Source organism: Chiroxiphia lanceolata, chromosome 2 (genome assembly GCF_009829145.1).
Source record: "Chiroxiphia lanceolata isolate bChiLan1 chromosome 2, bChiLan1.pri, whole genome shotgun sequence".
Lineage (NCBI taxonomy): Eukaryota > Metazoa > Chordata > Aves > Passeriformes > Pipridae > Chiroxiphia > Chiroxiphia lanceolata.
In genome coordinates, this window is record NC_045638.1 from 9682152 (window position 1) to 9708456 (window position 26305).

General features: G+C 40.6%; 1 protein-coding gene across 1 annotated transcript; it reads left to right on the top strand.

Moving 5' to 3' along the window:
* Positions 1 to 24559, top strand: TMEM47 (transmembrane protein 47). The gene is made up of 3 exons (XM_032679912.1): positions 1 to 539; positions 13879 to 14019; positions 20218 to 24559. The coding sequence occupies exons 1-3, from the start codon at positions 314 to 316 to the stop codon at positions 20394 to 20396; spliced, it is 546 nt and encodes a 181-aa protein (XP_032535803.1). The 5' UTR covers positions 1 to 313; the 3' UTR covers positions 20397 to 24559.
* The last annotated feature ends 1746 nt before the right edge of the window (positions 24560 to 26305 follow it).

A 26305-nucleotide genomic window follows, 5' to 3' on the forward strand; every position in this document is an offset into this window, starting at 1 on the left:
CAGGGGCGGGCAGGGGGAGGAGCGCGTCGGGCCGGGCCGGGGCGGGCGGCGCTGGAGGGACTGGGGGGAGCTGCTGCACCTGATACACCGGGGCGGGAGCGCAGGGGGGGCGGGAGCGCAGGGAGGGAGGGAGCGGCGCTGCCCTGCCCGCCGCCTGCGAGAGCCTCTCCCCGCCGTTAGTCAGCGCTGGTCTCGCTGCCTCTCCCTCCGCCCGCCTCTTCTGCGCGGAGCTGGGCTCTCGCTCCTGTTCCCCTCGGGGCCGGCGGCAGCGCGTCCACCTCCTCCTCCTCCTCCTCGTTTCCCCCGGGCCCCCATGGCTTCGGCCGGCAGCGGCATGGAGGAGGTGCGCGTCTCGGTGCTAACCCCGCTGAAGCTAGTGGGGCTGGTGTGCATCTTTCTGGCGCTGTGCCTGGACCTGGGAGCGGTGCTGAGCCCCGCCTGGGTGACCGCGGACCACCAGTACTACCTGTCCCTCTGGGAGTCCTGCCGCAAGCCCGGCAACTTGGACAGCTGGCTCTGCGAGTCGACGCTGCACAGCGGTGAGATACGGCTGCCCTGGACCCCCCCGGGTACCCCCGGCCCCGCTCCGCTCCCCTCCGCCTTCGGCGCCCCGGCCGCGTGCTGTCCTCTCTCTGCGGCCCCTGCCCGGCCCTCCTTCGGTCCTTGCTGCCTTTCCCCCCTTCTCGGCCGCCTCCCGCTCCCCGGCCACTGAGAATTAATCCCCCTCCCGCTGCCCTGGCTGCCCCACCAGCATCTCCTAAGATGCCTCTCCTTCACCCTTGCCTCCTTCTGGACTGTATCGCAGCCCCTTCCCAGGGGCAGCCACCTCCCTCCCCGGACGGGAGCAGTGCCCGAGGACCTGCCCCGCCACCCCCGCTGCCCCTGCTGGTTCTCCGCCTCGCCCGCTGCCGCCCTTGCTCCCCGCGCCGGGAAAAGTCACCGGCACCTTTGTCCTCCCGCCCTCCGCACCCCTCCCCTTCCCTTCCCTTCCCGAGCCTTTTCGTCCGTCCCCATCCTCCTCCTCCTTCTCCCTGCCTGCCTGGTCCCGGCGCTTGCCCTCCCCGGGCTGCGCGACTCCGAGCCCGCATCTCGCCGGCCGCGGGCTGGGGCGGAGGCGGCGGCGGTCCCTGCGAGCGGCGTGTGCTGGAGGGGGAGCGCCGCGCTCGGCTCGTCCCTCTGCACGCGAGATGGCCCAGAGGGCAGGAGAGATGCGGGGCTGGCTTCTGTGAGCGAAAGGGATGAATGGTTCCGTATCTGACTCGATGTTGTCACAAAAGATCCCGAGTTTGGACTAGTTTTGTTTATTTTTCCGTGTGGCGGCTTTCCTATACAGTGAGAAGCTGTTTGGGATCGAGTATCTTGTAATTCCCCTCCGCCCCCATCCCCTGAAGTCACTGGTCTTGGAAAGTTGGGGCTTCCTAAACCAAAACTGGTTGTTTGTCCAGAGTGGAGACGCCTGGGCTCTGACTCTCTCCATCAACTCGGGTTTGCTTGTGTGTGTCTTTCTCTAGCAGGTAGTGATCTTCCCATCGTCTTTCATGCTCCTTTGCGTTCATGCCACACTCCCCGTTGTGATTTCTTGACGCTCATTCGCTCTTCACCGTTCTAGTTCTTTGATCATAGCTTGTTATTTTTTTTCATGTCATTTCACTATTGCTTGGAGTACTTCAAAAACAGGTTGTGAATGATAAAACCAAGCTGCCTGTTGAATATTTTTCAGTAAATTCTTTTGTAGTATGGTAATTGTTTTGGTTTTCATGGGCGGTTTTATTTACTTTATTCCTGATAGCTACTTCTGGAGCCCCAGTAGAAACACTGACAAATGCAGCCAGCCTCCCTCCCCGCGTCGTTTTCATCCCCATCCCTGTCCTCCACACACACACACACTTGCCTCGCTAAATCATCCATTTGGATGGCTGTGCTCTCTGGTTGGGTAAATCGTGCAGGGACAAGATGTTTATCTTGGGAAGGAAGACAAGGGACTGACTATATTCTAGATGTGTTCTATTTTCCTCTCTCTTCTGACGTCTGTGTATAGGTCCTGGGAAATAACTGATTTCTGCTTGAGTAGGAATTGCACAAGTTCCTTTACTGCTGGGCTTATTTTTTTTTTTTCTGTCGTGTGCAGTAATATTTGAGGGGTTTGAATGTTGTTTGGGATTTTGTTTTAAATCACATAACACCAAAATGTATTGTAAAGAAATGTCGGTTTCAATCAGTTACCAGGGCATCTACAAAAAGTTTGGAGTGCTTTCTTTTTCTCCCCTGGTATAAATGGAAATTTATGTAGGAATGTCAGCTTCTACGTGTCTCCTTAGCAACGTGAATCCTTTGCCCCTTCTCCCTGTCTCCTGAAATAGTATCCCCTTGATTGCAGAAAGACTTTTCAAATGGCTTGAATGAGAACCTGCTTCAAATCCCTCCCCCCCCCCCCCCTCCCCGCCGACTCCGCACACACTTTTATTGGGCTCCCCCCTCGATCCATCTCCCTGTCACGCATGCGTGTGTAGACACACATACACACAAAAGTGGGACGTTAAGAAAAGCAGGACAGCTCATGGAACAGCATAAAAGGACAGTCAGTAATCTCTCGTGTTCCTCTATTGGTTCACCTGTCTGTTTGTGGGAAAGTGGAAGATGAGTGGGTGAGGACGGATAGGAATGAAACATAGTTTTGTTGGATGCTACGTGTTGAAAATCTGTCCTTTCCTGGTGCTTTCTGCTGTCGTGTGCACAGATTCTTGCCTGTCCAGTTTTATTCAAGCTCCTTGAATGAGCTTTACCCATTTTTCTCAGATACTTTCCAGTCTAGTGGAGGCAGGTTTCACAAGCTACTGGTGAAGAAGTGAATGATTGTTTTACTTGAGGTGCCTGGAACAAGCCCTTCACTTTCCTCATGTTTGGCACACAATGCTGCATTCTGAGCAGACCTGAAATATGAGAAACTGCACCGTTCTCCCTTTGCCTTCTGCTGGTGTGTTGCAATGCCATTAAAGTCAATAGGAAGACTCCCACTAAGTTCACCAAGTTGGATTGGGCTCACATTTGAGACCATTTTGTGTGCTTGCCTTCATATTTTAGGTGCACTTTCCTCTTACATTGAGAATCTAGCAAGCAGTGTATTTTGGAGATAGTGGAGAGTTCCCACAGGGAAAAGCTCTTTTAGTTTGATACCGGTGCAGGCAGCTTTGCAGCTAGCTAGCTGTGAAAAGCAGTAATACACACAGGAAAAAAGGCATCTTCACCCATGGTTTTAAGAGATTTACTTCATCATCCCTTGAAGGAGAGCACCTCAAGTGGCATCATCAAGGGCAAGCTCCTGCTAGAAGCTGTTAAAGCATATTTGAGGTTTAATTAAAACCTTTTGTTGTAATTAGATGTAGGACCCCTGACTGCTGTCAAAAGGGCAACTTGGTAGTGGAGAGCAGAAGGAAATGTACAGAGCACAGTTGCATTGGCTGTTATAGCCAGAAATAATCCCTCATTTTTCCGTGAGCATTGCTAGTGTTTGGAGCATGTATTCTCACATTCATTCTTTCACTGTTCCAATGGCTTTTTTTATAACTTGCAAGCAATTTTTTTTTTTTAAGTGCAGGAGCTAGAAAGGTATTCTTGCATATTCTTGTCTTCCTCTTCCCTAGATGAAATTCTAAAATTCCCTCTATCAGCAGCTTCAGGAGCTGAAAAACTAGCAAAGTTGCCTATGTGGAAAGCTTTGTGATAAAATCTTGAGATCCAGAAATGCAGCTGTAAAGTTTCACCAGCTGTCTGGGCATAAAACTATTTTCTGTGATCAAAGCTTAACTTGGCTAATGCACAAGTTGTCTTTAGGTCAGCTCTATTTTAAACTCGTGTGTCTTTAAACAATTTTATTTTTTTTTTAGATCTTATTTGAAATGCATTATATCTAATTCATGATGGCTCATTTACAGATTTATCAAGAGTTATGTTAGGAATATTTGTCTTTCACGGCATTAAAATTGAATGCATCCCATTTACAACTGCTTGGTGTGTCTCTACCTGTACAGGTACTCCTCTTCTTCCTGCAGAATTAATAACAGTAAATTTGAATTTGTGCAATAGACTACAACCATTATAGCTCTTTAAATCAAAAATACACATATATGATGTGGAAGAAATAAATGGCTCCATAGAATCTGATCTGCAGGTAAAGATTGTGTATTTTGACTTCAGTACATTTATATGCTATTCATAGAAAACAGTGGCTCCTTTGCAGCATTTCAGTTTATTGTGAAAACAGCATATATAAAAATACGTTTGAATGGTTTTGTACTGATTAACTGTATTCATTCTGGTGAATGTGGGGGTAAATGGCTTTGTTACTTTACAACCTGTGTATTTCCTTATGCAGCATTCAGTTTTCTTTAAGAATATTGTGCTCTTTTAGAACTGTCCATGAGCGTTTGAAAGACAAAACACTCTCAAGCAACAGGGTCTCTGAATGTGTTTAAACTTTGTGATGAACAAACCATGAAGGTAAGCTTAGCTTACAGCACAGTGCAGTAAACAACTTGAGTCTAGTTTTATGCTTGTAATTTTGTTCTAATTTGTTCTTAAAATAAAAATAGCATCAGAGGCTGTTCATTCAGTAGCACTTCAAGGGGCTTAACCTTAATTATACATTAAATCCAGATATCTGAATTGACATGCCTGAATAGTCTTGGATGGTATCTCCTTGTTTGGAATTATAGGAGGAAATTGCTAGCTCAAAAGCAGCTTCCTCATTAGAAGATCTGGATCATTGCTCAGATTTGATGTTGACATGTATTTGTAAAAGGCTCAGCAAGGCTGGTAGTTTGCTGTAAAATAACCTAAGAAGAACTAATGTAATTTTACTAACCTGAAAAAAGTTGCTCATACAATGTAAAGAGGAATGAATAAAACATTCCCTCTGGTTTTGAAAACTGTAGTCTGTAATTTTGTGTATTACTCTAATAATCATCTCCAACGCTGTATCTGAAGGTGGATGTAAAATCAAAAGCCATACTACTTCAAACTTAGGTTCTAAGACTCTGATTAAGCTGACCTAACTTTGAAGTTGAGTGTAACTTGGAGATTGGCCCTGCTTTTCGTGGGGAGCTTGACTAGATGACTTCCAGAGGTCCTCCCCAACCTAAATTATTCTGTGATTCTATGATGGCCGATACTCTGTTTATACCTGATTTCTACTTGGCTTCTTCAACTTGTGCAGAATGCCTTAAATTGGTTAACTACCCCTCACAGTAGCCCTTGATAGAATATTTTAAGGTCTGCTCTCTCTTTTACAAATGGACCAGTTTTTTTAGCCTTAGACTTCCCAAGGCCATACTCTGTGGGTGCAGCAGATCTGTCACTCCTCTTCAGCAGTCCGGACCTTTTAGTATGATGGAGGCTTCCACTTCATCCACCCTTCTCCAACCACCTGAGATGTGGTTAGAACACATCTATGTGTAATACATGAAGTTTGTATGAGTTTATCTGATCAGGTCAAGAGCAACAAACACCTTATCAGTGATAATACTCTTAAAAAAAAAAAAACCTACTTGTAGCTATAATGGGTTATTGTTACTGCTGTTGTTCATTGCAGTTTTAAAATCAATAGTGATCCCACTGTGTCAAGATTTATTAAATAAGATGTTCCTTCTGTTAGGAATAATACAAGTAGTTTTAATATTTGATGAGATTTTTCTATTTAGAATTGCATAGAGTGATCTTGCCTCTCTTACTAATTTGTGGCCCAAGCTGACCACATAAGATTCAAGGTAACAAGCAGGAGGAGGGTTAAAGTCCATCCAGCTGTATTTCTTTGTGTTTCACTTATTCCAGTTCTGTAATATGAAGGCCATCATTTTGATGGGAAGTACTCCTGAAACTCTTTTAAATGCTAATTGTTTTTCTTAAGGAACAATGGAATGAGTTTTGAAAATTGCAGAGGATTGCCAGTTTGCTTGAAGAACACTGGTAACTGTGGAAAATAATTACATTCCTGTTCAGTTGCAAAGCACGCTACTTCAGATTGCTAAAAAGTAGTAGCATATACAGAAGAGGTCAGAAAAGCTGGGCTTTTCATGAGAAGCTTGTATAACACATCTCCCACACTCCTTTCCTAATGACATAATTCTAAGATTTCCAGGTTTATGTGAAGTCCTTGGAGTTGTGGGTGTGTGCAGTTGTTTGGTTTGGTTTTTTTTTTTTTTGTTATTTTTATTGAATGAATGAATAGCCAATAATTAAAATGGCATAGTAGCAAGCTAATCTCAGAAGAATGCCATATATCCAGTGGAGGAAATGCCTAAGTACATGCTGTACTATTCTGTGAATGAATTATAGCTTACATGATTTTCTGTAATGCTGTACTTGTCTTGAAGACCTTTGTTGGCAAAAGTGATATACAATGCATATTGCCTTTTAAATGATAAAATAAAGCTCTATATAATGGCACCACTTAATTCTTTAGTTGAAGTTGTGCTGCGTTTTAAGGATTTTACTCCATGATTTTGGAAAAAAAGGCAGGCCACAGCTCAGAGCAGATGTACAACACACCCTACCCCTCTGCAAACTGTATATATTTTGTATAAATAAGGAATGCAAGCTTTACTCTTCAAGAGAGATGTGTGTCCGTGGGCAGATGAGCAACCACCTGCTATGTTTCAAACTGCTCATACATCTGTAACCCCCCTGGCACTAGACCATTTTGTTGTCTTGCAAAATCTGTTACTTTTACACAGCAGTAAAGTTGCTTACCATATCTTTATTGCTTTTGTTATACAGTCCAATCTCCTGTAGAGAGGGGAGATAAAACTTGGGGCGGTGCTGAAGCACACAGGAAGTTTTGAGTCTTGCAGCCTCAGAGCCACGCGTCTGATGAACATGGCAGCTGAGATGGGGACATCAGACAGGTTAATGCAGTCTGTATTTTATGCAAAGCTGCTTTAGGGACTATCCTGAGAAATGAACCATTTCTGCTTTGTGTGCTGCTCACTTCTCTGGGAAGCAGACTGTCCCCTGCACTCTCAGTGCCATCTTTGGGTGAATGGCACGGGGGACTCTGCTTTCCATTGCAAAGTGACTGAGCGGAATCTGCATAGTGGCTGCCTAATTATTCCCCCAAACTATCAAGCATGCCCTTCCCAGGCTGAGGAGGGTAGTTGGCAGAGTACCTACTGCCCGGAGCATCCTGCTAGTAGCCTGTTATCTTGCCTGGAAAAGAGTCAGCCTCTTCCCCTCTCATCACAGTTATCTTCTTGTGGAGAAGAGGAAATCCATAGGAGGAGCCCAAGCAAGAGTGATGCAGCTCTGTGGATGGCTGCTAAGTACTTTTTTCCTCAAAGATGAGAGAGCCCTGGGTCTGGGCTGCCTTACAGTAATAGTCAGTATTGTACCTCAGTGGAAAGGTGCATGAATAGCAACAGAATGTGGGAAGGGACCAGTTAAGTAAGAGGCACTCAGAAGCAAGACTCAGATTTGGATTCCCTCACATCTGTTTGCTCATGGACCTCATAAATCTCATGCTTGTCTTTTTCAGGCTTAGGTCTAGCAGACAGAAGAAGAGAGTAGTTACAATCTACCGTAGCAGTTAAAAAATCCCTCTGGGAAATGGGAGCAGAGGTTCGAGTCTGAGCTGGAGCTGGGAAGCAAAGACCTTGCAGCTTCTGAGAAGCTCTCTAGCCCCTCATATATGGCAGGAGGTGTTTGCCTTTCCTCTTTCATTGGTTGGCTGCCATCATTATCCATTAGCATTCTGCATCTCTGTAAGACACAGGCATATCTGGGTCTGCCCCAGTTGGGTGTTTTTTGGATATCTCTGTGCTTGTTCTCTTTTTCTTTGACTGATTCTAAGTGACTCTCCACTTGGCATCAGGAACACTAAATCAACCTACAAGCATCTTGTACAGTAAATGGAAAATGAGTGATGCCTTATGTGGAGCGTCTGAATTATCCTCAGAAGGCACTTAGGGATTTTGGCACCTAGAATAAAATGCTTAAATTTCTCTTCAAGTGTTGTCAATGTCCTGGTGATTTAGAGCTATGGGAAAGTCTTCCTGTTAAGCCCACGGGTGTTGTGTGAGACTTGGGTTATTGAGGACTTTGTCCCATGTGTTATGTGTGGATGAAGACTGATTTCTTAGGGAATAGCATAAGTAAATTTCCTGTTGAAACAGCAGAAAATGACATGTCTTCAAAAAGCTTATTTTTAACATATTTGTGACCTCACATAGCTATTTTATGTATTCAAATTTATGGCTTTTAGAAGAAAGCCTTGGTGTGAAGTGTTTGAGTTCTCTCTTAAGGAAATGATGCATTCAGCCACAGCTGGCTATTTCATAGCTCTGGTAATGCTTTTGAGTGTCTGAGTATCCACGTGCACAAGTAATTTTCATTCTTTAGAAAAAACCTTAATCTATAAAATAAAAGGACAAGGTAAAAGGGAGAGTATGCCCGTGCAGCAGCCAGCAGTAGTAAGCATAGTACACTAATCAACAACAAGCAGAAAAGACTTGTGATTTTTGTACAAGGCTCCACTGTAGTAAGCTGTAGCTAGAGCAACTTATGGAGGATTTGTATGAATCTTGTCAGAAAGTGCTTCTCTCTGCAGTGTGCAGAAGTGTATGCTACAGAGTCTCAAAAGACTCTGCTTGCAGTGCTGGCTACACAAGAGCAGAGGAATACAGACCAAGTAACTTACGGACACTGGGCTTCCCAGCTTTAGCCAATATCCCTTTCATCCACAGCTGAATTCATCTGAGACTATCCTTAAAAACCATAATTGTGGCTCAGGTGAGGCTCCAAAGGACTGACTTCTCTGTGGAGTAATTTGATGTGAGAACTTATGGCCACTGAAAGTTCTTATTTTACCTCAGCATTTCCACCAAATTCACTGGAGCTTCCCCTTCCACTGAGGTTTGTGCATCTGATTGTGCTGAAGAAAGAGAAAATCTTACTGGTTGTGCAGTGCACTTTTAGAAACTGGATTCTACCTTTATGGTTTTATGTAATCACTGCACTTTTTAAGCTTCTGTTGGCTATTTGATGGCTAAGTTTGAATATGAAGCAATTAGGAATATCTCTAGCCATCTTCTTTATCTAAGTTGATTGTTATGATATTGAGTGGGTTATATTTAATTTCTTATGTGTGGGTGCCTCAGCTTTCTCTGCTTGACACATTCTTTCAAATTCATTATTCTTTATATTAAATGCTATATTACAATTTCTAAGTGTATTTATTGGCTGAGGGCAGGTGCGTGAAAAGTAGAAGCTTTGCAATGAATCAGAAAAACTTCTGTGAATGTTGCATTTTGTTCCCTACCATGGTTTTGCTTGATGCTAGAAGAAGGTCAGTCATTGCCTTCATCATGTAACAGCTGCATGTATTTTCTTACTTCAACCTCTATGAGAAGGAGACTTGGTGGAGAGCCACTGTATGAAAGAAAGGAATATTTGATTGTTTTGTAAGAAGTTAATTCAGCTCGCATGCACTGTCTGAAAGAGGCCTATACACAAATGTTTCACATATTCCACAGTATATTTCTATGCCCACCACTTCTTTTAGTGTAGATACCATGCAGATAAAACATTTAATTTTGGGGTACATTGCTGCAAACAGAACATCTGTGACAATGCTTGCTTTTTGCATTGCTCTTTCTCATGTTAAAGAATGACCTAGTTATTAAAATAAAAATTTCAGAGCTTTGATGAGTTTTCTTCTCCTTTTATGGCTTTTTTCTGATTTTATCCTAGTACTGACGTATTATTTGGTCCAAGAAATGGAGCAAATAGAGCTACTCTTAATTAAAAATTACTGTACAGCTTAAAGCCTTAGGTAATTTCTTTTGAGGGAAAGAAGGGAGGAGAGTCACATATTTCAGTGTGCAGTTGACACTGGGCTTCTGTATCACTGAGAAACAGGCTGAGTTTCCAAAGAGCAAGGAGATCAAGCTGTCCTTACAAAAAGGCCCTGACTGATGTATGAGCAATTAGCCCCCAAAACCATGATGATATTGTTTCAGTTTTTGGAGTTTTTTGTTTTTAACTGAAGATGGTAATTTTAATGAACGCCATACATGTTTTGGAAATATGTGTTAAGTACCTAGGTTCATATTTATATATATATATTTCCAAATATTGAAACCCACATCCCTAAACTAATAGGCAGATTGTTATAATTACAAATGTGCAAACAGTGTCATCACTGTCAGAACTGCAGTATATATTTCTTGTGGTTGTGATGCTTCTTAGGGATTTGCAGACCTAAAAATAGTATATATAAAGTGAGGCTTTTCTTAAGAAATCTCTGGAGTTACTTAACAACTGTCAAAAATGTTTTAATTCTAGTTGTTCAGATGGGATAGGTGGTATTATCAGTGTAATTCTTAAAATATTGCTAAAAAGATAGAACCCTGAAAAAATCTGAAGTTATGCATTCTGTAGACTTTTCAGTCTGAACCAATAAAGCAACTTATTTGAGGCATGACTATGAGATTTTTTAAAAGTTTATTAACATTTGTGTGACTGAAATGTTACTAGTTCCTAATATTTTTCTGAGGTAGATGTGTAATGTAGAAAATCAGCAATTTACAGTGAAAAATACTGATGTACACTCTTAAAGCGTAACCATGTTATGTTTTGAATACAGAAAACTAATAATTATCATCTCTCAGGTGCTATTTTGCTCATGTTTATGCATGTTTCTATCTGTGAGAACATGCAGTCTCACTGAACTGCTGAGGCTCCTGAACTGAGTATAGTGACTTATTTGCAAGACTTCTAGGTGCATGCCTAGAAGTGGTAGAAGCATATTTTGGATATTCTTAAAGTAGGCTTATGATGTTTATGTTCTGTGTACCAGTAACACTATGTAACAGAGCAGTCTGCTGATCCCATTTTAATGCTGTGTGTTATAAATCTCTCTTGGGTAGTCTGAGGAACGGTAATGATTTTTATTGTAGAAAACTGTGTTTGCTGTATGTGGTTATATTGTTGTAGCTATCTGACTTACAGGGTGTTCTGCCTTCAGAGGTAGTGATTCAATTTTCTTTGGATGTTTCTTTTATTTTGTGTAAAGTCCAAGGGCCTGGATTTTTCGTCAAAAAAAATTAATTGCTGTCAAGTAGAAGACCCAGGCAGAAGAGTTTACTTCCTTGATCCAACATAGGCTTTATTTTGTCACCAGATCAAACGGCTTTCAGAGTTGGAAGTTAAGATATTTCCAAGGTGACAAAGAATTTTAAACATGTAGTTACCATGGTAGGCAGTATAGGAAAGTTTAGTCCTGTATTCTTTGTGTACTAGTGTCTGACCTTCACAATGTTCTTCAACCAAAGTCCCACTCACCTGCAGCTCAAGGCAAAGGCTGGTAGTGTTGTATGCTCCTCTGAAGGGAGGCTGGAGCTAAAATAAATGGGCAAGTTCAGGCACAACAGAGCACAGCATTCACTACCTGATCCTCGGCTGGTAGTGTGAAACAGTAAAAGCCTCGGGTTTGTGCTACTGTCAGCATCACTGAGTAGGTTGCCTTACTCAAGAAATTAATTTTGTTTATCCAAGTAATTTCTTTTTTAGTTAGCAGTGTAGGTGTCTTCCAACACTCATTTGTCCTTCTACCTCCCACATCAGTACTATAGTAAGGTACTTTGTTTATTTTTTAACCTTTATAAAATCCATATATGTCTATCTGTCCTGGAAGTCAAACTATATTTTAGCCCCATGCTTATATTATCTTTGCCTAGGTTATTTTCAGTTGTTTGGTGATCTGACCAATGTGGTTTTAGAAAGTAATAGGATACTCAACGCTTTTTCCATTTAGCTGCTACTCCAGTGTTGCACACCTTCCCTTTGCATTACACTTTGGCATCTGATCAATGCAAAGATAACATTTAGTATTTTATTATTTGTAGTGGCTGTCAAAAATCTTAGTTTCTGAGTTCTCCCATCTGGCACTTTGATTTATTTCAACAATTTTGTATGGCTTTTAACTTTGGTGCAATATGGATTTATGTGTCTAGTCTTCGTATCTGTGTAATTTTCTAGTGCAAGGATTTCTTTCATATTGTTCCAAAGTGGTCAATTCTGTTTATTTATTTCTGTATTTTATATCTGTAATGCACTCTGATATTGGAAGAATCCTTTCTAAATCATCAGTACACTAACCATTTGGTGTTTCTGAACGATCATGTCAGCATTAAAAACAACTCTCCATAACATTTCTATCCAGTACTAAAATCATATTTTCATCCCAGTAATAATAGTATAGCAGTGGGACACATAACAAACTGACATTAGAGATTGCATGCTGACAGTAGGAGAATGAGAGATTGTTCCCAGCCTTGGGTTTTAGTCCAGTAAGAAAAGAAGGAGTAAAATAGCTTGGAAGGTTGAGTACTTAATTATTAAAGTATTAGTAAACAACATGCCTGGATTTCTGAAAAGAATGAAAATAAATGTGTGTACTTGCACAAACACACATTTAAAGTCACTTTCTTTCTAGCTCTTCTATTTACTTTCTTCTTTCAATCTCTTTCATCCTTTTTCATATAATATATGAAGGTTTTTTGGTGATAACTGCCAGCATTCCATTCCCAAACTCCACAACTTCACTGTCAGTATCTTCAGCAGATTAGACTGATCTTGAAACTGGATGCATTGCTTTTTAAAACAGTGCTTTTTACTCTTTTCCAAAAGAGAATGTGCATTTTTGTTGTTGTTGTTATTTTAGTAACCTTAAGATCTCTAAATTTATTTTGGAAATAATTAATCTTATTTTCTTTGAACTATATAATGCGTTTGGACATTTTATCCTGAGTATCACATGAGTGCTAGTATTTTCAAAGTAATGAGATGCATAGGATCCACAGGTCCTTCTCCCACAAGCTGATTTTATGTCATCTTCCTTGAACTGGTAAATAGTAGTGATAAGTAGTAAGTAATGATCTGATTCTTTTCCTTGATGCCTGTTATTGGATAGAGGCAAGGTCTTAGATAGTCTTCTGCAAAAAAGAGACAGCACAAAGCCTGTGCCTTTCTAAAATCCCACAGAAGCTCTTAAGTTATATCTTGGATGTTGTATAGACCCATCATGGTCATCAGTTTACAAATGGATTTTGGTTTATGTGATTTAAGACTGCAAGAATGTTGTTTATAACCACATCCATTATGTATGAGAATAACCAAAAAATGCACTGGGCCAAATGCAGAAGTTGCTTTTGGGGGAAGAAGTGACACTTGAGGATAACTGACATTTTAAAATGGGCTTGAGATTTGACTGGGTCTGCAGCTAATGATTGTTACTGCCTTTATAAAGGCTTGACTTCCAGCTCTTTTTTAGTGTTGAATATTTTTTTAAAAAATTCCTTTGAGCATCTCGTTCCTTTACCTCACTTTTATTATTCATATTAAGTGGCCTTGGTGCTTTCCAAATGACAGGTGTGTATGGTGAGGCTCCGTGCATTTCTCTTGCTATGTCATCCTAATCAGCTCGAGCAGAGGTTTGACTTTCACTCTGTTTTGTGACAAAGTTATAACAGACTGAAGGTCAGCTAACACACACTAGCTAATCCTTATCCAGCCTTGCTTTCTCATTCTAAATTGGATAAAAACCAGGGGACCAAATTATTCAGTTTTACTCAAGACAAAATCCCAGTGAGGCCAACTAAGCCTTGAGTGAGTGTGGGAGGTTGTGGCACTTTGCTTCTGAGTTACATCTGTTTTATAAAGGTGATTCACTAATGAGGGGAAAAGAAATTCAAGGCACAGCTGTTTATTTACCTGAGCCTTGATGCAGCCTCTGTGTTCCTAATATTTTGCTGTTTCTGTCAGGTCTGTGGGCTTGTTTTGCTGAAATTAATTTTTTTTTTCCTTTCTCTTTTTTTTTTTTCCCCCTAGACTGGCAGATAGCTACTCTGGCTTTGCTGTTGGGTGGTGCTGCCATTATTCTCATAGCTTTCCTGGTTGGGTTGATCTCGATCTGCGTGGGCTCTCGGAGGCGGTTCTACAGACCAGTTGCAGTCATGCTCTTTGCTGCAGGTGAGCACTGGCACCACCAAAATGGTTTCATGAGAGCAGCTTCTCTTTTGTGAAGAAAACATGCCTTGTTCTGCATACTGATTCAGAGATGTTTGGTTTACTTCTGTGTTAACTCCGGTGAGATTTTGCAGGATATAGGTTCTCCAGAGCATAAATCACTTTTGCAGTTGCACTATTATTAGTTCATAAACAATTATTTATTTGCATTGTATTTATTGTGTTGTGAATTTCATGCAGCGGGGGAAACTACAGAGGATAAATCTCAAAATACCCTTTTTAATCTGTGACTTTGTTCTGTTTGGTGTCCCCGTTTTTATTCTTCATGCAAAACCACTTTTATCTTAATGTTTTTCCTTTTACAATTTTAAAATAGGCAAATTAATGCCCAAAGATGAACCCTGGAAGCTCTAAATAGGATTATCTTGCAAGGTGTTTATATATGCCCCTGTACCATAAGGAATTAATTTCATAGTGTCATCTTGCTTACTTAGTGATTAATTTAACAAGCTGTCACAGTGTAGTCCCTGCTTGGTTTAAAAAACATGAAAATGGAACAGTTTATATAAACTATCGCAAAATCTTAAGGGAGACCTGTGAATCTGAATTTTCTGTAAGACTGGTCCAGTGAGGTATAATTACAATATCAGATCATCTCCTTTTATACATTTTGGTGTTCTGGGGCTTCATCAGCAAGGATGTCTCAGATTCTCCCGAGATTCACCAAGCATGGTCTGCCTTCATCCTGTCATTCATATCTGCATTGGAGCCAGCAGCTTAAGCCCCTTCTGATAGCCCATAATGAAGAGGATGACAGAACCTAGTCTTGGGGATGTATTAAAAAAAGCCACTTACAAGGATATGAAAGGAGAAGAGCACAGAACTCTGCAGGGTGTTTGGGATGAAGCAGAGCTCCGGGGAAGGCTCCTGCTGCCCCCTGGTGTTAACCTTACCTTGGTGGAGCCGCTGAATCCTTCAAGATGCACTTTTATGTGCTGAAGAGGTATTTGTAGATTACATTTCCTTTTCGGAAATGAAAGCAACCTTGGATTAGATTCCCTCGATGGAAATGGTCTGGTTCTGTTCTATGTGTCACATTGGTTTGGTTGAATGAGTAAAGTACTGGTACCATTGTTTTAAAATTTAGTGTTAATTCTGAGATTTTAAAGCATGCTGGGCAGTTAACCTTGAAGGAAATGGGATTATTCAATTTCTGTAGTGGTTTCATATTTGGCTTTTGACTTTATTTCTCATAACATTGTGTAGTAACTTGGTAATTGTTCAGCCATACGCTGCCTATCTTCCAACTTGCTCATTTAGTATGTAGTTAAGTTTGTACTAAGAAAAAGAAACAACTTTCCCTAAAAAAAGATTTCCCCAAATTCTACTGTTTGTCTTAAAGTTTAATCTGTTCTCCTCTGCATAAAATTAGTTCTAGTCTTTACTACAAAAGGTTGGTGGTAGGGGGGGTTTAGTGCTTAGTTGCATCTAAGAGGAAAATGTATTGGTCGTTTAGCCCAAATATTCTATATGACTCTGGTTAGGAGTCTACCAGCTGCCTCTGGAAAAATGACATAGTGTGAATTGCCCAGAGACACTGAATGATCTGTGTGGGTGTCAGGTAGAAAATGTCTCTGAGTGGAAGAAAGGACAAAATGGAAAAGTGTGCTTTAGAGTCCAAACAGTTGGCTCCGGGATATTTTTTTCCTTCAAGGTTTGATTTTTTTTTTTTTCCCCTCAGTTTCAGATTTCAGTTAGCAACTCTGTAGGTGAGGGAGAAGATTAACTGACTAGAACTGGAAGAGATGAGAAAGCAAATGGACAAAAAAAAAATTCAACCTAGACACTGAGGAATAAGCCAGCAAGTAATGAACAGTTGTGAATATATTTTCACAGAACTGGCAGTATGTATTTTAATGGTGAGAGGAACAGGAATACCTCAGGTAATGGAAAAATGTGGCGTGCACAGAGAGGCAGTTACAGGATGTTCTGGAGCCACCTTGGCTCAGACAGCTCTTTGGTCTAGGAGAAGTCACTAGCTTATGTACTTACTGGGATATCTTAGTGCTCATGAACCAGACTGACTCTGAAAACTGCATCCTCAAAGCACCATCTCACATGTCAGTATAGGAGTTTCATGACCAGATAACTAAGCGCTAACCAAGTCTTAATTTTGGGTCAGAAAGAGAAAGTCTACCTGTTGCAAGTTCATAACAGAAAAAAAAAAAGTTTGCCTTCTGGCGCTTAACAAATATAGCAATGTTTGGGAGAATAACCTGTTGAGGTTAGTAAGCTCTTAACACATTTCACAAGATGGTTTTATATGCAAGCTAGGGAAACAGTGGCTAAGGGAAAGTATTACAGGTGACAGAGTAATAAAAAATGGTGGCAGATAATATTTGGAGAATATTTAGAGGATATACTTTTTAATTCTGACAGAGAGTCACAGCACAGTCCAGCTGGATTGAATCCTGAGTTCTGTGGTATTACCTATTGTCATAATAATGTGGAAGATAGAATAAAAGTTTATTTTTTTCAAATTTTACAGTGAAACTAGAAAAAGTTGCAGATACATTTGAAGACAGAATTTGATTTTGAGAAGTTGATCAAATGGTCTGAAAGAGTAGGACTGACTTAAGTAGGATATAGTGCAAGTTGCTACAGGGCAGCAAAAAGAGTCATATTATCAAAGAACACTATTATGAAAAATACTCTGTAGGTCATGTAGTCCAATCTCCTTGTTGAGGCAGAACAGTCACTAACAGCGACAGAATTGTCTGGACCAGTTTTGAAAAAATTCAAGCATGAAGATTCCACAGCCTTTCCAAGCATGTTCTCCTTGGCCAATACTATCCTCCTTATGATTTTTTCTTTTTTTTTTTTGGCTGATGTCCATCCAGAATCTCTGAAACAGATTTGTGTCCATTTTCATTATTGCCAGGTTGCCTGATACTAAAGAAGACAGATTTTTTTTCTATCACTGTTGCAGCTACATTTTCTGGTAATCTTTGAAAGTGCAACACCTATTAGTTATTAAAGAAATGCTTTACTCATGTGAAATTATCAGGAGGAATGGGAGGAATGGTGTAGAGAACAGAAGTACAGAACTTACTAGCCAGAACCAGCACTTTCATAATTACAGATCAATTAGAAAGCCGCACCATAAGAGTGTGTGTGTGTGGGGGATTTATATCAAAAGTGTTGTAGTCAAACATTTGAACAAGGAAAAAAAAAGATGACTGAAATTATATTTTCCTAGTTTTAAAGCATTTGTTATGACTTCTGCATGTTTAGTGCAGTGAGAACATATAATTGCTTATATTTCATGTAAATGGAATAAAACTAATATTCCTGTTCCCATATTGCAAGCATCACAGTGCTAGTCATAAAAATGGGTCTACATTCGAAGTGAGCAGTCCAGTTTGAGATGATTAGCCTTTCTCGAATAGCATTTGAGTAGCAGATTTTTTAAGATTTCCTTTGCAGCCCGTTGTTTCTACGGAAAAAGGCTAGTGCCTCTGAAGAGAGTTGGTACACGCTTCCCTAAAGCAGGTCAACATAGCATGGGGTTCCTTTAAATTCGTTAGAAGCAGGTCAGTAGTTGCAGGCGTTGGTTTCAACATCTTTTTGGGTCATACTGGTCATTTCTCCTAACTTCACTGCCTGTTGTTTCTCGCTTACACAGTTCCCTTCCTGCTCTACAGGGAAAAACAATGACAGAAGGCAAAATTAGTGCAAAGTGATGACAGTGCTCTGTAGTGTGGCTGTTCCCACCAGCCAATTGCTGCCAGTACTTCCTTTGAGTTTTGCAATGGTGTAGCTGGACCAGTAGTAGCAAAAGCAGGAACTCTAAAAATGTCAAAAACCCCTTTTGTGAGTGTTGCTGCTTTAGCAGCATGTTCGTCTTCCAAGAGAATCACTTTTTTGTTGTGTTTTGACAAGTCCAATCTGTAGATTGAAGTTAAGCATACTTCATATGTTACACTGGGGAAGGTGGAGAGTTGCCTTGGTTTGCACTTGACACAGTCACAGACGGAGCAGTTTCTGTATTGACTCAGCAGAGATGCTGCATCCCAGTTCCAGGAAGTCACTAAAAAAAGTTGTTTGTTTCCATACATCTTTGGAAATCCTTTTTGACTTTGAATGGTCTTAAAGATGTGTTGAAAGCTGAGCATATGTTGAGGTGCTTTTGGGTATAGTGATGCTGTCATTATACAGAATTGGAATGCATAATCTTTTCATACGAGTAGGTGCTTTCTCTGGTGTATCCTGCCAAAGTTTCTCCAGTGTTGCGCCGTATTTTGTTAGCTGACAGACAAAAAAAATTATATTAAAATGGAATAACATAAAGTAACACTTCAATAACTGTAGAATTAAAAAAAAATCCTGTGGATTTTGGTATCCGCATCAGGAAATCCACTAAGCAAACATTATTCAGGTTGTCAGTCTCGAGTAAGAGTCCAAAGATTAGTCTGTAGGCTGAGGCGGGGAGAGCTGGAATTTCCAATGAGTGTTTTATAAAGTGTTATGGAGGGTCTAATGAACATGGGAAATCATCTCCCCATACGAGTCCTGTCCACAGGACAGGTGAGCTTCAGTCTCCAGGGCTAATGAAAGGGGCCAGTTTGACAACACTGAAGATGCATGTGGGAGTGAGAAGGCAAATGAGAGATTTTGAGTGTGCAAGGTGTTCAAGCAGTGGGAGAATATAATTACTGCTTTTTTATTTTCATGTAATTTCTCAGTGTAATTTCAGAATAGCTTCTGTGGTCCAAAGTAGTCTTCCTCCCTTTTATCTGCTAGCATTTTATATTGGTGCTGGCTTTGTAACACTTCTCAAATTGCATCTGTTCCTCTTACAACACCTCATAAACTGTAAAAAATGATCCAGGAGATGTTAAAGAAAGTAGTCACTATGGCATTATATTGCATACCACTGAACTTTGTCATCAGAGCATGTGTCAGGCCTGCAAATACTTTAAGCACATGTTTAGCTGTGTGTGCATTCCCGGCCTGGCTGTAGACAGGGCCTGGGGTGTTTTGCAGGGATGGTTCTGTGCTGAAGTCTTTAAAATTGCTACTGTTAAATGATGGAAGGGAGCACTGCAATGGGACATATCATGTATTTGAAGGGTAAAAGGGATGATTTCTGTGATGTTTGATCTTTTGTGGGTGGCAGAACAAAAGGCCTGGAGAATCACTACATCATACAGCTTGTTCTTGTCTTCAGAACAAGTGTGACTTTCACCTGCTCACCTTGTAAACTGTTGTCCCAACTCACTGTTAACAGTGAGTCTGAATTTAAAAGAGAATGGATGCCCATGAAAATGAGATAATCTTGTGAAAATCGAGGTTCTTCATCTTTGTATTTTCAAGTTACTGTATATGGCTTTTTTTTTAATGTAGCACGATAATTAACAGCTTTGCTGAATTCCCCTGAAAACGTGTGGATCGGGCTGCAGCAAATCTGGCCTCTGAGACAGTGCTGTTGGAAGTAATGATTTTGAAGGGTTTTTATTGCCTTGGATTTTATCTATTTTATTAGCTTTTTTTCATCACAAAACATTTCTGACCCACCCCCTAAATCTGTAAGATAAGGCAGTGTTTTGCCAGTTTGAAGTTTAGTGACTGATCAAACTTTATAGATTCCTTGGTATTCTGTGTGGCAACGTCCTTAGTTCTGATTATACTATACAGTAATACATATGAAATATGTAATTTAGTGAATGTCTACTGAGTATAAATATGTATTACCTACTACAGTGAATTATTTCTAGGCTAAGTAAATTATTTGATTCTCAGCTATATTTCTTAATATTCGTTTATTCTTGTGTCTCGTTTTGACTTATTTATAATGGCAATAGAACAAGTTTTGCTATTATGGAAAGAATAATGACTACAAACTAAAACAGAGAGACAGAAAGGAATACAGAAAATATTCCTTTTGCTGTTTATTTTGTGGACATTTGAAGGATTGTCATTATACCATAGCAGTAACATTTGTTCATCAACGAGGGAATATGGAAGAGCTGCTGTGTTGCCTGTGAGTGAAAGGAAGGTAATTCAAAAAGAGCAGTACTTCCAAGCTAAAAACTCCCCAGGAGCATTTTATATGTAAATTTCAGATATGTGATGTTTTCCTTGTTTTAGGGAAACAAATTAAGGCTTCTTTTGACATTTGTATTATTTTTTCTCTTTCAGTTGTTCTCCAGGTCTGCAGCTTAGTCCTTTACCCGATCAAGTTCATCGAAACGGTCAGCTTGAAAATATACCATGAGTTCAACTGGGGCTATGGCCTGGCATGGGGTGCAACTATATTTTCATTTGGGGGTGCCATTCTTTATTGCCTGAACCCTAAGAACTATGAAGACTATTACTAGAATCATTTAATGAGAAGAAAAGTAAAAAAAAAAACAAAAAGGATTACCCCATCTTTTCTAGCTCACAGTTTTTTTAGAACACTCGTGGAGCACCAAACAGTCTGCTCTGTTGATAAAATAGCCTTTGCCTTTTGGGTGTGAACACTGTAACCAGCTTTTACAACCATTTAAAAGAACTGCAAACACTAGGATTACTGATCTTACACAGGCAGATGCTGCGAGCTGCTGATACGTAAGCTTCATTTTTCCTGACAACAAGCAAAAGGATCTACGTGACGCAGCGATCATTGTGAGAAAACGAGTTGGAATGAGAATGCAATGCCAGCATCTGCCATTGCCTTCAGGGGAGCAGCTGGTATAGGCTCCATTTAGAAGTTTCCCTGTATCATAGAGGATTCAGAGGTCTGATAAGCAGGCAGTGGCATCTTGTACAATAGGCTGTGTTGGCCCCTTGTTACTTGCTCAAAAACACTCTTAAGAAATTAGTTTGCAAGTGACTGCGTTGAGGGAAGTGAATGTAACTGGTTAATGACTTGTCTAATATCTGCATTCAACAGTCTTCTGGGAGAATAATAAAAAAAAAGGAAAACCCAAACAAGCCACCAACCCGCACAGGATTTCATGAATTCGACATCACCGTGCCAGCTGTAGCAGATTGTTGAAAGAAGTCCAAACCAGACTTCTGACTGTGTAGTTGGAAGTTGTCTCAGCTCTTGAGTATTTTGCTGGAGGGGTGGAGGTAAGGGGGAGTAGGAAAAGACCTGGTCTGTCCCTCAGGCATCTGAAAGGTATGAATGAATTGCAGTTGTCCTAAGCAACCATTTAACTTCCAAACATTGTCATGAAAAGAATGCATATGGAACAAGTTCAGTTATATTTTTGAAAGGTATTTGTTAGTATAAATGAATATATATAATGCAGATATTTATGCAGAGGGAGAGAGACAATTTGTCTTAAAATTATAATATGAGCTGTGATGCAGTGGTTAAAATACTAACGTTGTACACATTCTTGAAAGTCTTGGATTGGTACCCCCAATTTTGGTTGGTGTTACAAAATAAACATAAAATGATTTGTCTTCTGTATATGCCCTTGTACAGACTCTGTGTTATGGGAAATGCTTAAAAGTTCACATCAAGTTAAGGTAGAACTGGACAAAAAAACTACTTGCTATTCCGTATGTAATTTAATACTTACTAAAAATTCTTTTCTAAGCCTGTTGCAAATTAAAAAACTGCCATTTTTTAAAAGTCTAGTTAGGTTCTGAATGTCTCTGATCATCAAGAATACAGCCGAGAATCCATCATGTCCATATGAAAACATTAGCACTACAGGAGGTAATCTCTTGTTTTTAAAAGCTGAATTTATAATGGACTGTCTGATGATTATGTACATCCGATTATTCCTTGCTTAGTATGTTTCCCACTTAAAACATCCAGAGACTGTACTCATGAAATGAAACGGAAGATAAAGTTGGGAGAACTTTCACATATATTTAATCTGCATCACTTTTATTTTTGTTTACAATTTGCTTATTTGGATATTTTCAATTAATTATGAGCATATTTTTATACAATTGTAATCTTCAGAAATAACTATTTTTTTTAATGGAGAAAATTAAAATATATTCTATGTGGACCTCTGCACAAGCAGATATGCTGGGGCTGCACATCCACCTCTGCACAAATGGTTTTGCTGGTTCCATGGAAAAAGCTCCTGGATTCCTGGATGTTAAGATCGCATCAATAGTGTTCGTGCTGTGCCACCATTTACAGGGCGCTGAGGTTCTGCAGTGACTGTGGGACCACAGGGCTGCCTTTAGGAGGTTGTTGTGTGAGTATTGCTGACGTATGAAGAAGGTTTATAAAACTCTGGGGCTCTCTGGAGTTCGGTCTTTTACTACCAGGGCAGCATATTCCATATCAGCAGTCTTTGCAGGACCAGTGGTGATTAATTAGATTAGATGGAGCAAAATGATAGCTTGACATGGAAGGGATTGTGTGGCAATGCCTGGAGAACAAAAAGGATGGGAGGAAAAATTATGTCCAGTTGTTTCACAGGCACCAGAGAGCGTTTGTAACTCTGCTTTTTTTCCTGAGACTGACTTAAGGCAGATATTCAGTATATAGTTAACTCTGTATCTTTCTGAACAGCTGCGTAGTTCTGCTTTTATTTAGCAGCATGGAGAACATTGTAGTTTGGCATGGGAATTAGGTTAGCGTAGAGAAGCCCACTGAGAGAAGACGTCTGTACCTTTCTTAAGAGGATGGTGTTTTGGTGCTGACAATGAGTGGCACTTGGTCTGTGCTGACAGGAAGGTACAATGCTGAACCGATATCTTACCCACTAATTTATCAAATTATTTTTCTGTATGTAGAGTTTGAGTGAAAGCAACTGTCAGGCCTAAGGCAAATGCAAATGAACGGCATGTGCTCTGCAAGTCACCGGCTGTTAATGTGAAAGGTGTTCAGGCAAAACAATTTACAAACATGAATGCCTAAAGACAAAGTTCTTTATTCTTATTTGAGTCAGAAATTTGATTTTCAGTTTCAACATGTGCTTTTCCTCTTGAAGATGATGCAATCTATCAGGATACACCTCTCTGACTCCTCAGGCCCTTTGTGTCTGGGCATCTAGTAAGTGGACAGGCTTTAAAGGTCTTTAAAGGCAACATCCACGTGGCTTCCCAAACCCTTGCTCATTATGGGGGAGTTCCTCCTGCTTCACTGCTGCTGTCCTCAGAAGGGTCTAGCCCATCTGAGGAATCAGCTTCATCAAAGGAAAAATTTTTATTTCTTTTTTTTTTTCCCCTGTACTCAGCGCTGGTGAGGCCACACCTGGAGTACTGTGTCCGGTTCTGGTCCCCTCAGTTCAGGAAGGACGTTGAGGTCCTGGAGCAGGTCCAGAGGAGGGCAGCTAGGCTGGTGAAGGGACTCAAGCACAAGTCCTGTGAGGAGAGGCTGAGGGAGCTAGGGCTGTTCAGCCTGGAGAAGAGGAGGCTCAGGGGAGACCTCATCACTCTCTACAACTCCCTGAAAGGAGGTTGGAGCCAGGTGGGGGTTGGTCTCTTTTCCCAGGCAACTATCAACAAGACCAGAGGGCATGGTCTCAAGTTGTGCCAGGGGAGGTTTAGGTTAGATATTAGAAAGAATTTTGTTACAGAGGGGGTGATCAGACATTGGAATGGGCTGCCCAGGGAAGTAGTGGATTCTCCATCCCTGGAGATTTTTAAAAAGAGACTGGATGTGGCACTTAGTGCCACGGTCTGGTAACCGCAGCGGTGTTGGATCAAGGGTTGGACTTGATGATCTCAGAGGTCCCTTCCAACCCAGCTGATTCTATGATCTATGATTCTATGACATAGGTACCTACCTTTAGCTTAGGTGCTACTGCAGTGTCTTTATTTCCCCTTTACCATTGCAAATTTCGGCAAGCATTCTGTTTCTCAGCACTGAACTAAAAGCAAATACAACTTTATGCTGATTTTTTTTTTTTAAGCCACAAAAATGATGCATATCTGTGTCTTGAGTGTACGTATGACAAATTAATAATTTTGTATGTTGTGCTTGTGTCATGTCACCATTATTTCAGTTGTTGGACTTTATCTCACTGGCAAAATGATTCTCTCCCACAGCAAATCCATTTTTTTTCTTCCAAATATATATGAATAAATATATATATAGCAAACTTGCAAGCAGGGCTAGTTATTTGTATTTTTTAAGCTTAAAGTATACCGTCCAGTGCTGACAAATACCTGGCACCTCTTCTGGATTTCTTGCACAACTTCATTTAGCTTTTGTAAATTTTAAAAACAAATATAGAGAGACCTATGTGTTTGAAATATAAATGATATATATGGATTAGCATGTAACTGTATATTATTAAACATGCAATGAACTGACTGGCAAGTGAAGTCTAATCTTATGGCTAGCAATGTAATTTATTCAGACTGTATTTTTGTACAGCGCAGTGCACACTAACCTGTTGCCTCTGTGTCCTCTATAATGCCTAAAACTGTGCCTAGAAATGTCATTTATGTCTTTCAAGGAAAAAGAAAATTACTAAATGCTTCATGTTGTTGATAGTATTGGTTTTTCTGATGTTGTTCTTTATTTATTTTTGAGAAGTGTATGGTATGTTTATTAAATGAATCCATCACAATATGGTTTGTTTTAAATGGTCACTGTTAGCAGGGAAAGATGGATGTTTTTTTATCTGAACTTCTAAGTTTGCAGTTTTATTACCATTTCTGCATTTCACGATTTTTGTAGCTTACATAAAGTTTTATGTGAAAAAGTAACTGAAATAAAAAAAAAAAAATTGTTACACTGACAAAATGTGCCTGTTTTGCTCTGAGTAGAAGGTATATGCAGCTGAAATGGTGTGGTTTCCTGTTGGGCAGGCTGAGAAGGAACAGTCTTCTTAGGCTGATGAATATGCCTGGTATTCAGTTTTTCCATGCTAAAGGAGTCTTATCAAAATACACAGTGGGGAGAGAGGGAGAGATGGAGGGGTTTCATTGGCAAGATCCTGCATCTCACCTGATCATACAGCAGTAGCACAGGACAGGTTTCTGGGTGTCACAGAGCCCATACTGCCTTTATAAAAATGTAAGTATTGTAACATCAGAAACCCATAATGTTTTTAATGTAAAAACCAAGACCATGTGTTGAAATGGGCCTCTATACTGAGCACCTTGTTCCAGTGGGGGAATGTATTAATTTTATACAGGTTTCTTTTTCACATTTCCAATAATTAATACTTTTTTTTCTATTTTGATTCTGAAACCTGAGTTACTTTTCATCCTGAAAAAAAAAACCAAAAAAAACAGGTGCTATTTTTGAATCTGAAATGTGGTGTTTCAAAAATGGAAAAGCATGTTTAAAATACTAAAGACATGATACTGTGTTTTTTCTACTATTGGGTAATGCACTGAGATCCCCTGCATGGCTGGATACCTCTCAAGGTATCCAAAGGGTACCAGCAGAAAGCGATAGGAGAAGGGGAGGTAAAATCCTTGGTTGGCTTCAGTGGACTATTGCAGTGAGCGAGTGCTGAGCGAATACAGGCACAAGGGTGGGGTACACAGAGTGGAAATCAAGTGATGGAAAAGGAATTCAGAGCAGGAAGCAAGCGTGATGGGCGTGGACAAGGATGGGAGGTGTCTGAAACTTTGTTTTCTTTTGAAATGTAAGTGAACTGAGGGAGGATGTTCATAGGGAACTATGAATCCACAGTCACTGGGAGTGAGGGAGCGAGCTAGAGGTGATGGAAGGCTTATTTCTTGACATCTGCATCAAATTCTTGTAGTTGTGGCTTTAGAGTGTACAGTGCCCAAGAGTCTGACCTTGCCTTAATGCCCAGATTTATCTGTGTTCCTACATGTTGGCACAAGGTCAGAGGGGCCCACTGGCTTCAGGGGAAGAAATGAAGCATAGGGTGAGGGTGCCTTGCTCAAACCTTGTCTATCCAAACATACTGAATGATAGGAATGCTGGCTGGACAAGCCCTGGCAAACCCTCAGGGCACCAAAGATGCCTCAGCAATCTTGGCAGTCTTGAGTGGCATCTCACAATGTGTTTGGCATCCACCACAAAAGGAGGTCTGCACTCTGCTGCTGAACCAGATGAAGTGTTTCTGGATGCATGGCATGTTGTAAACAAGAGGAAAATGTGTGAAAGATGGTGTACAAGCCCAAGTTTGCTCCTCCTGAAATGCAGTTTGAACAGGAGCAAGCCGCAGAGCACTGGGTGGAAGCAAATGGTTTGAGGTCTACAAGTCATGATGAAAACTCCAGCGTACAAACTTGGGCAAATATAGCCACAGTAAGATTTTTTGGGACTTTACAAAGTCTTGTTAAGTTGATAGTTTGGGGAGTTTGTCTGTGGAGAGGGAGTTGCTTGTTTCTG